Source organism: Ylistrum balloti, unplaced genomic scaffold (genome assembly GCF_031769215.1).
Source record: "Ylistrum balloti isolate Yb309-2 unplaced genomic scaffold, AGI_CSIRO_Ybal_v1 Utg369712, whole genome shotgun sequence".
Lineage (NCBI taxonomy): Eukaryota > Metazoa > Mollusca > Bivalvia > Pectinida > Pectinidae > Ylistrum > Ylistrum balloti.
Genome location: NW_026781937.1, coordinates 845,319 through 859,310, shown reverse-complemented (window position 1 = coordinate 859,310; position 13,992 = coordinate 845,319). Strand labels below are relative to the sequence as shown.

The 13,992-nt window shown below is 35.1% G+C and overlaps 1 protein-coding gene across 1 annotated transcript in view; it reads right to left on the bottom strand.

The window, feature by feature from the left end:
- The window catches only part of LOC132565307 (fibropellin-1-like), a 43,335-nt gene that overhangs the window by 12,272 nt on the left and 17,071 nt on the right, over positions 1-13,992 (bottom strand). The window contains exons 7-20 of the mRNA XM_060229945.1: positions 13,067-13,831; positions 12,571-12,689; positions 11,944-12,089; positions 9,967-10,086; positions 9,359-9,462; positions 8,662-8,779; positions 8,137-8,330; positions 7,743-7,818; positions 5,965-6,075; positions 5,506-5,616; positions 3,301-3,414; positions 2,595-2,711; positions 2,067-2,180; positions 1,495-1,689 (exon numbers count right to left, since the gene is read on the bottom strand). Of these exons, the coding sequence (XP_060085928.1) occupies positions 1,495-1,689; positions 2,067-2,180; positions 2,595-2,711; positions 3,301-3,414; positions 5,506-5,616; positions 5,965-6,075; positions 7,743-7,818; positions 8,137-8,330; positions 8,662-8,779; positions 9,359-9,462; positions 9,967-10,086; positions 11,944-12,089; positions 12,571-12,689; positions 13,067-13,831 (2,404 nt within the window). The remainder of the gene's footprint in view (positions 1-1,494; positions 1,690-2,066; positions 2,181-2,594; positions 2,712-3,300; positions 3,415-5,505; positions 5,617-5,964; positions 6,076-7,742; positions 7,819-8,136; positions 8,331-8,661; positions 8,780-9,358; positions 9,463-9,966; positions 10,087-11,943; positions 12,090-12,570; positions 12,690-13,066; positions 13,832-13,992) is intronic.

Here is a 13,992-nt window from a genome sequence, read left to right as displayed (position 1 = left end):
GAACAAGCAGATCTTATTTTTCTAAGAAACACTGATCAGAAAATAAATATAATCTGATGCATATTAACAAATGTCATTTCTCACTGAAAATAAAGAAATTGCATTAACAAAAGATACACATGAAGTAATTTCGCTCACTTAAGCCATTTATATTCACAACTATATTGTCCTAAAGATGAAGAATGTTTGGCAAAATTTTGACAAACGACCTATGCTGCATCCTCGATATTCCAGGGGCTACGCTCATCATCGCTCTCTCTAAAACCCGGAAAAAAACTCATGGCAAAATAAAGGGTTTGATAATCGACAACATGGAAAAAAATACAGGAAGGCTAGTTTGAACATTTAAGTTACATCAAACAAATCTCAAAGTGGCATAACAGTGACTTTCAAGTTGGTTGGCACTCATTTTGTATCTTTATAGTAGCGCTCCAGTATATAATTTGTCAGTTTGTTCTCTTGAAATCCGCTCTAGTCAAATCAGATCATTTCGATTGTGCCTTAAATTTTGCCATGAAATGTTCCAGGGATTTACAAAGTTTAAGTGATCGTAACTTTGGAGTATCGAGGATGCCAACACTCAGACAGAAACAAACTAATAAATCATAGTTTCCATATTGTACAAGCTCCCCCGAAGACCCGTGAAAATTGAGATTTTTTCTCCCAATGATCTTTGAAGCCAAAATTGCTAAAAAAAATCTCCTGCACCCAGGGATACTTCAGAGCAGTTCGGATAACGATTTTATAGGATTCATGTATTTTCTCTAGTCTGCAAATCCCCTCTTCAAACCCCTCCCGAAGGAAACGAGACGATACAAAATTAATTCCACAACACCCAGGGGTGTTTCAGAACAAAATCGATTCCTGCAAATGGATTTTAGAGGAGTTACTCCAGTTCCCCTTTATATGTATATCAAATATAAACATTAGACATTGGCGAAGGTGCGCTTTTGGCCTTTATTCATTTGAATTATAAACATACAAGCACTTTGAGGAATGACACCGGGTATACTGCTTAATATGTTTACGCGTTGCTCAATGAAAACCAATACAAGTTATTATTAAGTCCCTATTAAACAATCAGTTGATATGACGCATTGATTTTTCTCTGTTACAACATGGAAATTCAACGTTATTGATGCATATTCATTGACAAGTATTTTACTACTTGAAAAACGTAACAAACATTTAATAAAAGTCTGTCCCCCACCTCCTTAACAAAAATCATGTTTTCTATCTCTGAATTAGAATACTTATTTCAATTTCATTAACAATGGATTTAAAGGAGATGGAATGGAAAGGAGGAGCAATCATTTCATTCACGTATTATATAGGTAACCCTGGTAAATTCTAGCCGCAACATAAAAACTCGGCTAGTGAAAATAGTCGATCGAGCTCGATCGGTGGAGCGTCAGACTTGTAAGCCAGGGGTCCCGCATTCAAATCCTAGCGGTGGCAATGGAATATAAAATGACCTCTGTTACATATACATACTTGTTGGCATGCCGGTAGTTGTATAAAGCCATGCCATGTCACCATTGTTGCGACCGTCATTACTAGCGAACATGTATACTTCTCCGTGCTGCATTGTTGAAGGACCTCCTTCGGTGCTGACCTCCCAGTCAAAATTATCAAAAGGTACGGAGGTGAAAGGACAAGTCTGGTCTATCTCAAATGAACAGCCGACTCCTGACAATAGTAATGATCTTGTTTATTAAGATAGGACACAAATAAATACAGAAAGAGTCATCCGTCTCTAATTAAGTCGTGATAAGTTAACATGATAATGTCAAATCCATGACAATTACTTTTCGTATTTGAAGCATATTTTGATATCAAAGATATGATCAAAGCATAGGAAATATCACGTATGTCCGATACATTTAACTTTTTAATAATGTTGGCAACCTAGTTGGGAAATCGATCTTTTTTTATATATTTTTTTTCATTCACCATTGATTAAGAGAGAGAACAAGCATCAGGAAGTAATGGACTGGTTTTACAATTACCAATGCAGTTCATGTTAGAGCTTGTATATATACTTAATCATTGATACAATAACATACCATCTACAGAACATAAATCTTCTATGAAATTAGTTGGACAGGAGCAGTAAAACTTGGAATTCGTCCCCACATTGCAGTTGCCTCCATTTTGACACGGCTGAGTCGAACATATATCTGCAGAAATAAGTAAAAGACTCTTTAAATCTTTCAAGAATTTACATAAATTGATATATTTTACTCAAGACAGCCAAAACGCAAAGTTATGTTATATCATCTTGTACAATTGCCAATGAAATTACATTACATAAAATAGCATACGAAAAGCCACATATATGTTATTATTATTATTATTACATTTTTAACGACCCGTCAACAAATAAAAGGTCATAAGGGCCATCAAACGGCAACCACATATGTGTATATGTTCAAGAAACTATTTTAATATCATAATACTCTTATATCAATTTAACACTTAATGATAAGATGAAATCTGTTTTACCACGATGAATACATGAATATGATAGGAAGTTCATGAAGGATCTAATTTTGTCTCCAGTGTAAAGACTCTTTTGTTGTTGACATATCTACCTGTTATTTCGCATAGAGTTCCGTAGAAACCATCATTACAGTTACAAAATTTAGTAGTGCTTCCTGTTTGTATGCAAGTCGCTCCATTCTCACAATTGTTAGCCGTTAAACATATATCTGCAAAATTGCAAAGGAATTTTGAAGTTGACAAGCATAGGCCAAACTATATTGAAATAACAGTGATTAAAAGTGTTGATATCCACAAGATGAATGGTCCATTTATTTGGAAATAAAATCAACAAAAAATTCGGATTGCATATTATTCAATAAAATCTCAGTTCAATCTTAAAAACTGATATACCCTTAAAATGCAGGTTCGTTAGTTCTCCACCGGGAACAGGCTCTATCTTGTACGCAACCTAATGCTTGAGGTAAGGGTTCACCTTGCCGAGACGATGTGTTGCTTATCAAATTTAAGGTAAGTCATTTTGACCTATACTTGTTTTTTCTGGACTCGATCTCTTACAAAACTAGCCACGGTAAATTAATTAGTTCACATTCGTGACACCATGTGTGTACGGGCATTTGACCTACATTTTGACCTTTGACCTTCATCTAAAAGTCCATACCCTATTTGCTACACTACCAGTCACTAGAACGTCATACTTGGAATATAGGTTCACCTTGATATGTGGCATATCTAAGGTACTCTAACCTAACCTATGGAAACGTAGAGGGAGGATGATACAGAAGATTTGAACTTAACCATTGTCATCGCAGTTTGTTCCCCAAAATCCATTGGCACATGTACACGTGTAGGTATCCTCAGATTGTGAACACAAGCCATTATTATTACAAGGATTGTTTGGCACACATCGATCTGTAAAATAAAACAAATGGATAAAAGAGAAATATTTCTGAAGACATCAACTAATTAACTAATTAATATTTCTAATGATGTTGCAGAAGGCACATAACGTAAATATCTCTTTTCCAAGATAACGATTGAACTATATAAAGATACCGACACAGCAACAAAATTGGTTAAAGAGTGCTATACTTGAATAAATGAGAAATTTCCACACAAATGTTCAACAAAACAAAAATCAAATAAGAGCAGGTGTTATAGCAGGGTACAGGTCGTCTGCTATCTCGATATATATACTCAACAAAAAAGAAAGGTTAACATGTTTCCTTGGCGAATACCTGTAAATGAGTGAAAACAAAATGACGTTTGTGCAATATTAGAAAACGGTAATGTTTTAAATTACAAAATCCAAGGGGGTTACCAAAATCATTCAAGCGTGAAAGTCTGTGTTAGCGAAAGAACTGTATGAGGTTTTCTGCGACTAACTTGTATCTTCGCTTGAATTTCATAAACATTCAAACTGACAACTGTTCCTTAGATACTTAGGACTTTGAACTCACCGAATCTTGCTATCTATCAACTTTATCATTATGCCCCGCCTGTCACAAGTACAGAGAGAAAAGGCTGTAGGCATGATCCAGGCTGGGGAGTCTCGCCGTCGAGTTGCACGGCATTTTGGTTGCAGTGTTAAGACAATTTGCCAGTTGGTAAGTCGTTTAAACCAAACTGGGTCAACGTCCGATCGTCCCCGAAGCGGTCGACCCCGTAAAACTTACGCAATCGATTCGTAACCGCAGTAGAGACTACAAGGACATTGTTTGGGCGTCGTGTGTCTCCCCAAACAGTCCGCAACAGGTTGAGGGCCTACCAATAGAAAGCGCGGCGTCCCTACACTGAACCCAATTTGTTGTGACGTCACCGTAATAATCGGCGTAACTCGACCCGTGTTCACCGTCGTTGGGCCTTACGACAATGGAACAATGTTCTGTTTTCAGATGAGTCCAGGTTTTGTCTGCAACACGGTGACGGAAGGCGCAGAGTGTGGAGGCGACGAGGGGAGCGTTTTGCGAACTGCTGCGTCGCAGAACGGGACCGCTTTGGCGGCGGAAGTGTAATGGTTTGGGGTGGTATTGGTGGGGAAACTCGTACTAGGCTTGTTGTGTTAAATGGCAATTTAACCGGCATTCGATATCGGGACGAAATTTTAAGACAAGTGGTTCTGCCATTCTTAAGACGCCATGTCGTTGGCGCCATTTTTCAACAGGATAACGCACCAGCGCACGCCAGTCGCGTCAGCAGAACTTTTTTGCAGCAGAATAAGGTACAGGTGTTAGATTGGCCATCTAAATCACCTGATTTGTCACCGATTGAGTATGTCTGGGACGTTCCTGGGCGACGCGTGAGAGAACGTCAAAATCAGCCGTCAAACTTGCAGGAGCTGGCCCAAGCCTTGATCGCTGAATGGAACAACATCTCTCCTCGAATTATCCGCCAGTTTACGAGTTCCATGCGACGACGCTGCAATGCTGTTTACTTCGCAAACGGTGGCCATACCTGTTACTAATGGTGTTACCTTTGAAATTGACCCCAACGTCCTTTACAGTCGAATAAAATCAACTGAACGCAAAGTTTTATAATGATCCATGACTGCAGTTTTATCAGAATTGATCAATTACCTTATTCGTTCATGATTAGTAAGGATTTATGAAGGGGTTAATTAATTAATCACAGAATAAAGTAGTGTTACCTTTCTTTTTTTTGTTTAGTATATATATCAGTGGTGCATTAAATATAGAGGAGTTTAAACCTTGGCGTGTATTGAAGTTATCTATTGTAACATCACGTGTCCACACACGTGTAAACACATAGATTTATTCAAACGAGGTATCGCTTATTTTTAACAATTTTATCAAATAAGATATTGGTATTTTTTTTTTTAAAAATAAGGGTAAAGTTAAGTTCGTACCGCATAGTAGATCGATATAAAACATTAGGTGTATTTACCTGTTAATTGTGTAGTTGTGGGAGTTCATAGCCTGAAATACTCTCGTCTGTTTTACACAGAACTGAATAAGAAACTGATGGTAAAATAGATATATTTACCTATGAATTGACATGTCTGTCCAGTAAAGCCGGTAACACAATCACAGGAGAGCACACCACCATTGTTGTGACACGTTCCGCCATTTAGACAGGTGTCAGCAAGGCATTGAACTAGTGTGATATAAACAAGCCATATGTTAAAATGAATCAAAATCTTTGTTGATCAATTGTTTTGATAAAATGTTACAATGCAACAACTATTGATCAATGCGAGAAGATATCTATCGAAGTACTTCAGAAAAGGACATGGAAAGAGGTTGAGGATTGCTTTCTACATGAAATGTAAGGATGAAGTATACTATTCAATATCTGAGCTCACGATGACATTTAATTTTCGTTATAAAGATTACATGATAATCATTAAAAATAACTCAGATTCAGTTAAAATATTAAATATTTTCAAATATAAACATACAACACAAATACAAAAAAAAATATATATATATATATATCACAAACCAATTTCCCCACATGTGTCCCCGTCGAATCCGGTCACACATTGACACTGCCTGACATTTCCTGTTTGTGTACAGCTTCCGCCATTTTCACATGGATTAGGACTGCACAAATCTATAGTGAAACGGCTAACACTAAAACATCGCCTAAAGTTTGTCTTTTTCGTGAAAAGCGTGAAATTTACCACATATATAGCCTGTATCGCAACTGAAGGATTTAGATAAGCAGAAATCGTGAACAGAATCCTATTTTTCTGTTTTTAAAGCTGATTTCCTTTTTGCGGATAAAATGAGTGGTGGTAAAGAAATACCTTAACGTTTCTTTAAGTTATTAATCATGGTCATTATTTTTCTATAGTGATGCTTAGAATGGACATACAATGTACATATTATTCCGAATTGGTAAAATGGTAATCATGACCTTATTCTAAACATGACGAAAATTACAACCTGGCCATTAATGAGAGGAATAATAAGAATATGGAAAACCAATACCTTTACATAAAAACATGAAATAAGATCGAGAGCATAGAATGTACATATCATTAACGATTTAAAAAGAAACGACAAAATGGTGAAAGAAAGGACATAATGTTGAAAAAAAATGCCCAATAAGAGAATAGGCAACATCATAAAGTCCTTATAAATACAAAAGACCTAAGCTTTTTCTTGCCATTTATATAGATCGTACTGGATAGATAGATAAAAAAAGGTTTTGATAATATGTTCTTTAAACCTGTCCGATTCTATTACTTAGAAATCGTACAGAAATTTAAAACGAATTTTTTCCCGTTATACCTCCATATTTCAATCTTTTTTGGTCCGAAGTACACCTGTACGAAATTTAAACGCTGCATACCAGTTATCCGTATTACTCATATTTTGAAACTATTTGAGAAAGTTACAGTAGATCCAGACAATTAATTTAATTGTAGCATACAGCTGTTTCGCTTTTCTAGGGATCGTCAATGATGCTAGGGCTTATGAGGCAAATGAAGAAAATCTAAAAGAGCGCCAAGACCTTAACGGGGAGGTGCACTAGTCCCATTATTAAATAAATTTTGTATTTTGATATATCTGATAATTTTTTCCCATTTTACCATTAATCGGATGAATATTTATTTCTCTCTTAAATATTAACATAACATGACATATTGTACTATTGCCATTATAATTATCTTTTATTTATCTGGGTCAGAATTGACTTGAATAACATGTCATCGACAGTCATTTCAAAGTGTATATAGATACAGGCCAGCATCAGAGTTTCGCTTTAATTAGAGATAAACCACTTATGGTGAGCACATGTGATTACAATGTGCAAATCAGGAATGATTTAGAATGAGCAGAAAAATAACAAAACAGCATCATACAGCTGCTTTTATGACTCGTCAGTGGTACTAAGGACCTTGATTTTGACATCTTGTATATTACTTAAGATGTGTTAAAATCCAGATGGGAAGGTGCATTAGCATCATAAATCAATACACAGGTATTTGCAAATTATTCTGCACCTTGCCAATATTCGAAAACAGATAATACCGGAATTAACAACAATCTCCTTTGAACACCAGTCAATGACATTTAGTGCACTATGCCACGGCTAAACTAAGCGCAAAATATGCTTGATGCGATGACGTCAGGAAAATTTCCAATTTATCACATATACAGATAAGTGAATTAATGCAATTGACTAATCATTTCAGTTAGAGTGATCCAGATTTAGCTGCAAGGATTCACCTTTAACAAGAGCCACAAGACTACTATTGAATGTATACTTACTACATTTTCCTGGAAATATAGATATATCATCAAGATGAACTCCCAAGCCTGATCCATACGTTCCACTGAAGTACACCTATCAATACAAAGTACAAATATACTAATGAAATAATACTGTTCACAATTGCTGACTTTCTAATTAGCGTGTAACACGTTATCCTCAATAAAAAGTCATGTGGATTTATATCCCAATGGTATCTTCTACACACGCCATGACGTTTCGGTTTTAGACAAGTAGCTACAAGTTCTAGGAGCACATAAAATCGCTACAATTGACGTGCAGTTACAAAATATCTCTTAACCATTTGTCATCCTAATAAGCAAAATATTGGGGACATTGATTATTGATACTGATCCTACAAATGGTGGCATATTGTTTAGGTATGATATATACCATTCTGTTCACGCTTGAAGCTGAAGATGGAATTTCATGCTCTATTGATTCCCAAACGTTTCCAGTGTTAGATATAGTAAGTAGAGTACGTCGTTCAGTGTTTGCATTATCGCTGACTTGGAGAGATAATTGGCTTGCAGAACCGGCATCATTATTTACGTCAGTTTTGAAGCGCACACACAGTGGGACGTCATCTATGTAAATAAATCACACCGGGAAAGCATTATTCGTTGCATGCTGTCGATTCATCTGTACACAGTGATTAATCGAACACTGTGCAAGCAGTAAAAGCAGTTTCATTCCATTTTTTCCATGAAGTTTCATTATTCTTTTGTTTATTCGTTTGTCTTTTTTATTCACATAAACATTAGTAGAGATGTACTTTATAACGACCTTTGTACGATATAGTCTACTGATGACTTCTCTATAGACCGCAATATAAGACATCATAAACAATACAGGTGTGACTAAAGAATAATGTTATACCAATCAAAGTAATCCAATCATTCTATATTTATTACTTACCCTGAAAAGTAACGTCGGTTTTTAAAACAGCTGTACGATCGGGGTCACTGTTAAATACCGGCACGACAGAATAAAATGTGATGCCGTTTTGTGGTGCAGGAGGGTCATTTTCCAAGTTCTATTAAAGAAAGAATATGATAATATCACTTTAGGTTTGCAGTGACCTACTTGCCACATATTTATTAATTTTATAATAGTTGTAAATTTATGAAAGTATTCAATGACGAATATTCGATATTATTACGATGAATATAGATATTCCTCATTGTTTTTGTAGTTGAAACGGCCATTGGGCAAAAAATTGCGCCATCCTCAAGAAATATTTGATACCAATGATATGTCGTCTAATTACTTGTACATTATTGTCATGTTTAGAAAACGAAGCGAGAAATACTTTCCATATGTTTCTACAAAAGAAATATTTTTTTTAATGGAAAATAAACTTGAACGGTAATTCGAAGCTTAAACTATTACATGTAACATACCTTATTTATTACCAGGTTAAGTAGATATGGAATCCTAAAAATATGACCCTCTAAACATATTTGAGAGTGCTCAAAATACATTGGTTCATTTTTGCAAAATCATCAAAATATAAATTATGTATGTATCATTGTCTTGATGAATAATACGTAAAGATTCAATGATAATTCATATGTCTGTTCAGTTTTATAACATTCTCGCTTTACATATTTACCATTACAATTCGGTCTGAAAATCGCGCACCCCGGTCTTGTAAGTTTGACAAAAAGCACTGCCCATGAATATCAACGTCTATATCTTCGTTACAGGAAACAGTCCCTAAAAATGAAAAATATACAATGGCTTAATTTGATGTTTTTACCACTACTGCACTGATACATTTGATGTGCTATTATCTTATCACTTAGCATCAAAACGATTAATACGGCACTTTGTGTTTAAGAGGAGACAATGATTTATCGTACTTTTTAAACGTTCCTTTTTTAACATTTGAAAAATCACAACTCTAGAACTTAGCTTATCTTGGATTGGCAATCTTTTCCATGAGGTTTATATAAGTAAAAACTCATGACAATATTATTTTCTGTTTCATACCCTACGATTTCATATTCCTTGATCAAATTCTGTAATTCACAGAAGGAATTACCAATTACACAACTTTACTATTACATTGTACATTGTACAAGTGAATGCAGCCTCCCAAATTTGAGATCGACTTTACAATGCATTTGTATTCAATTTAGCTCAACACACCGTTTGCTTAATCATGTCACTTTGATCTCGTACGTAATGCGTATCATTAATATAATATGTGTAACATACCTATAGCTTCGCCACAATTATTGCCTCCTATTCCAGGGGGACAGGTGCAGATAAACCCACCGGTTACATTTTCATCTTCGTCACACGTTCCACCGTTTTTGCAGGGTCTATTCAAACAACCTACATGACGACGAATATATCACAATTTGATAATAACACTCAAGTGTCAAACATTCCTATTTCCTGTTCCCTCCCTCCCCCCTCCCACCTTTTTTTTAATAATCAGAATACGATGGTTTTATACTATTATTGTGTTTAGAAAGTCACTATGTCTATCCCCGATTATCAAAGACAAAATCAAATTACATTTTAGCTACATTTCAGCCTATGTTTGTATTTGTAAAATATCGATTTTACTAATAGAACTGATTTCACAATCATATCGAATCGATATATTCTAACACGCCAATTTCATGGGCCATGTTAATCGGTCTCAAAAACTTTATTTCCTTGGAACTGAGGTTAAGAATAGATCTGTGTAATGACACCAGTTACTTAACTACTTATAAGAAGCTAAAACATTGCGTACATAAATGACACTAATATTAATTTAATTTATTACTTTTCTCTTGTATACTGAATATTCTTGATTGAGAACATAGTTTTTTTGGCAAAATTTTGGGTAAGTTTTATGGTCATCCTATAGATCTCATTGAAAATATTCAATTTCTTTGTCGGATGTCAAGGCATTTTATGTTTTTATAACAATTCTGCTTTCCGTGTTTTGAAATATGTGAGTATATCAATAAACCAGATAGGATTATACAAGTCATGAACTTTGTTCGTCATATTGACAAAATCGAGCAAGTACCTTTCTGTTCTGTTAAGACTGTTGTATATCATATTGATTTGTCAGGGAAACGAATATTCGAATATTCCTATACTGAATCAGAGAAAAATTGTAATAGCAATTTCTACCGCATGGACATCACAAGTATTTATGTATTGATGCATTTTAAGTATATTGCATTGAGTCTACATTTTGATTGGATTTAAACTGCTAGCTTGGATATACAGTTCTTTGTGTGGAATACAGATCGAATGCTGTCACACGGTTCATTGCTTACAGATACGGCACCATTATTTTATCGAATATTGCCTCACAGTACATGAGAATTTAGCCTACAAATAATCCCGTTTGAAGGTTGCTAATAAAAAAAACAAGCAGCAGGTTTGTTTTAACTAACCCTTGTTTGAAACTGTTTGCTTCGCAGTATTTAAGCAACTAATCTATAGATAATCCGATATAAAGCTTGCTACTTAAGTTAAAAAAAGTTTCTAATGGTTCCAATAGTGGGTCACATACATGACACACTACATACGAATTTAGAGTGAGATAAAGTATAGCAAGGCAAATATTTAGATTGCATCACACAACTGTTTCGTCCTTCAAGGACTCGTCAGTGATGCTTCGGGCCCATATTTGGAAGCTGGAAGGCGACATAGCAATTACAAAGAAATGGAAAGAATCATATTTTGGATAGTCGTTATTACCATTAACATAAAAGAGCATTCCTTTAACTGTGACCACGTGTAAAGTAATAATTGTTTAGTGTTAGAGAAGTGTTTATGGATCAAATACTATATCCAAAACATTGATGCATTTTTTTTTTTTAAATAACTGACAACTTCGTATAGACATGCGTACTTACAATAAATGAATTTTGCTAGTCTATTCTTCCTCAAGCTGTATTGTAGTGTAACTGTCATTGCCAGGTTACATTGTCAACTATCTATTCCTAATAAATTATTAGGAATCTAACAAATTCTGTATTGATAAAGGTAAAGCACGAAGAAATACAAACATGTAATAAAGATTGAGGCTTTGTCTTTGTCAATGGCCTGCAGACTTGCAACATTAATGTAATTTCATTAAAACAAGAAATAATTCATTGTCGAACATATTGAAATACGTATCGAGTGCATATTGTATAAAAAAACAAACAAAAAATACAAAAAGATATGGTATCTATTTACCCGACACGATCGCAGTAACAGTGAGAGAGAACCCCGTTGAAGCATCTTCTGCTGGATTTGAGTTAGTGTCCCAAATGACAGTTGCAAGATGTGATTCGGGGTGAGCTCCACTCAGGATTTCTTTGTTCATATTTGATCCACAATAACTAATCAGAAAAGATCAAAACAATTTCAAATGTCGTGCCATGCATGTGTTTATCAATAAATATCAACAAACAGAGAAATCGTGATCGATCAGAGACCATGCATAATTATCAAAAGCTGGACGAAGCAAAGGGACATATTGTAACAAATCACCTATACGTTAAAGAACGAATAAAAATGTTTACTTGGTCTGTGTACAAAAGCGAAAATAAATTACTATTCTCTATTCTTGAACAAGAAACTACGAAAAAAGTAGATTTTTGCATGCAAAGTAAAATATAACCCTTATACCCCTATTGTGTGTGTAATTATTTTTTTAATTATGTATAAACATGTATATTAGGTGGACATAGATATATCGCTGTTTTTCCAAGCTATGTAAAATGTTTAATGTTTAGATTTTAAGCCTATGATGGACCACGGAGGATCATCTAAAATCTTCTCAGTTAAACATATTATTGATTTGATTAATTTAGAACTTACCTTGGGCCCCTTTCCCCTATAAGGTTGCTTCTTATTTGCAAGGAATGAGCGCATCCATCACCTCTCTCTGGGATATCCACAATTTGTAAATTGAATCTTATTCTTGACCCAACATCCGCCTAGAAACAGTGCATGTAATTAATACAGAATGTTTAGAGATATAACACAGACGTAAATCGAACATGTTTGCAAGATATAAATGCCCCCGTTGACATTCATCGTTGTAAAATAAATTAACTGAAGCTGAGTAATGTGACCTTTGACCCTTTAACCTTGACCTGCTACCACCTTAACGTGATAGGATAAAACAAATTGATATTAATTGTGATAAGGAGTAAATACAATGTATAAATATATCAAGATATGGCATCAATTGCAAAATGAATATCGATTTGTACAACTTTTAAATTTTATTATTTAATATTCCCCACTTTATCACTCAAATCTACACATTAATCACACAATTTCATAGTAACCTGCGCTTTTTATCACTCACACCTTCAAACTGATCACACAATTTCAGAGCTAGTTCCCCCTCTTTATCACTCAAATCTACACACTGATCACACAATTTCAATGCTAGTTCCCCATCTTTATCACTCAAATCTACACACTGATCACACAATTTCAGAGCTAGTTCCCCCTCTTTATCACTCAAATCTACACACTGATCACACAATTTCAGAACTAGTTCCCCCTCTTTATCACTCAAGTCTACACACTGACCAAACAATTTCAGAGCTAGTTCCCCCTCTTTATCACTCAAATCTACACACTGATCACACAATTTCAGAACTAGTTCCCCCTCTTTATCACTCAAATCTACACACTGATCACACAATTTCAGAACTAGTTCCCCCTCTTTATCACTCAAGTCTACACACTGACCACACAATTTCAGAGCTAGTTCCCCCTCTTTATCACTCAAATCTACACACTGATCACACAATTTCAGAACTAGTTCCCCCTCTTTATCACTCAAATCTACACACTGATCACACAATTTCAGAACTAGTTCCCCCTCTTTATCACTCAAGTCTACACACTGACCACACAATTTCAGAGCTAGTTCCCCCTCTTTATCACTCAAATCTACACACTGACCACACAATTTCAAAGCTAGTTCCCTCTCTTTATCACTCAAGTCTACACACTGACCACACAATTTCAAAGCTAGTTCCCTCTCTTTATCACTCAAATCTACACACTGACCACACAATTTCAAAGCTAGTTCCCCCTCTTTATCACTCAAATCTACACACTGACCACACAATTTCAAAGCTAGTTCCCTCTCTTTATCACTCAAATCTACACACTTGTCCCACATTTTCAGTGTTAGCTGCCCTTTTTACCACCCTAATCTAACAGCTGATTCGATAAATTCAGAGTTTAATTGTTACTCCCCTTTTATCACTGAAATGA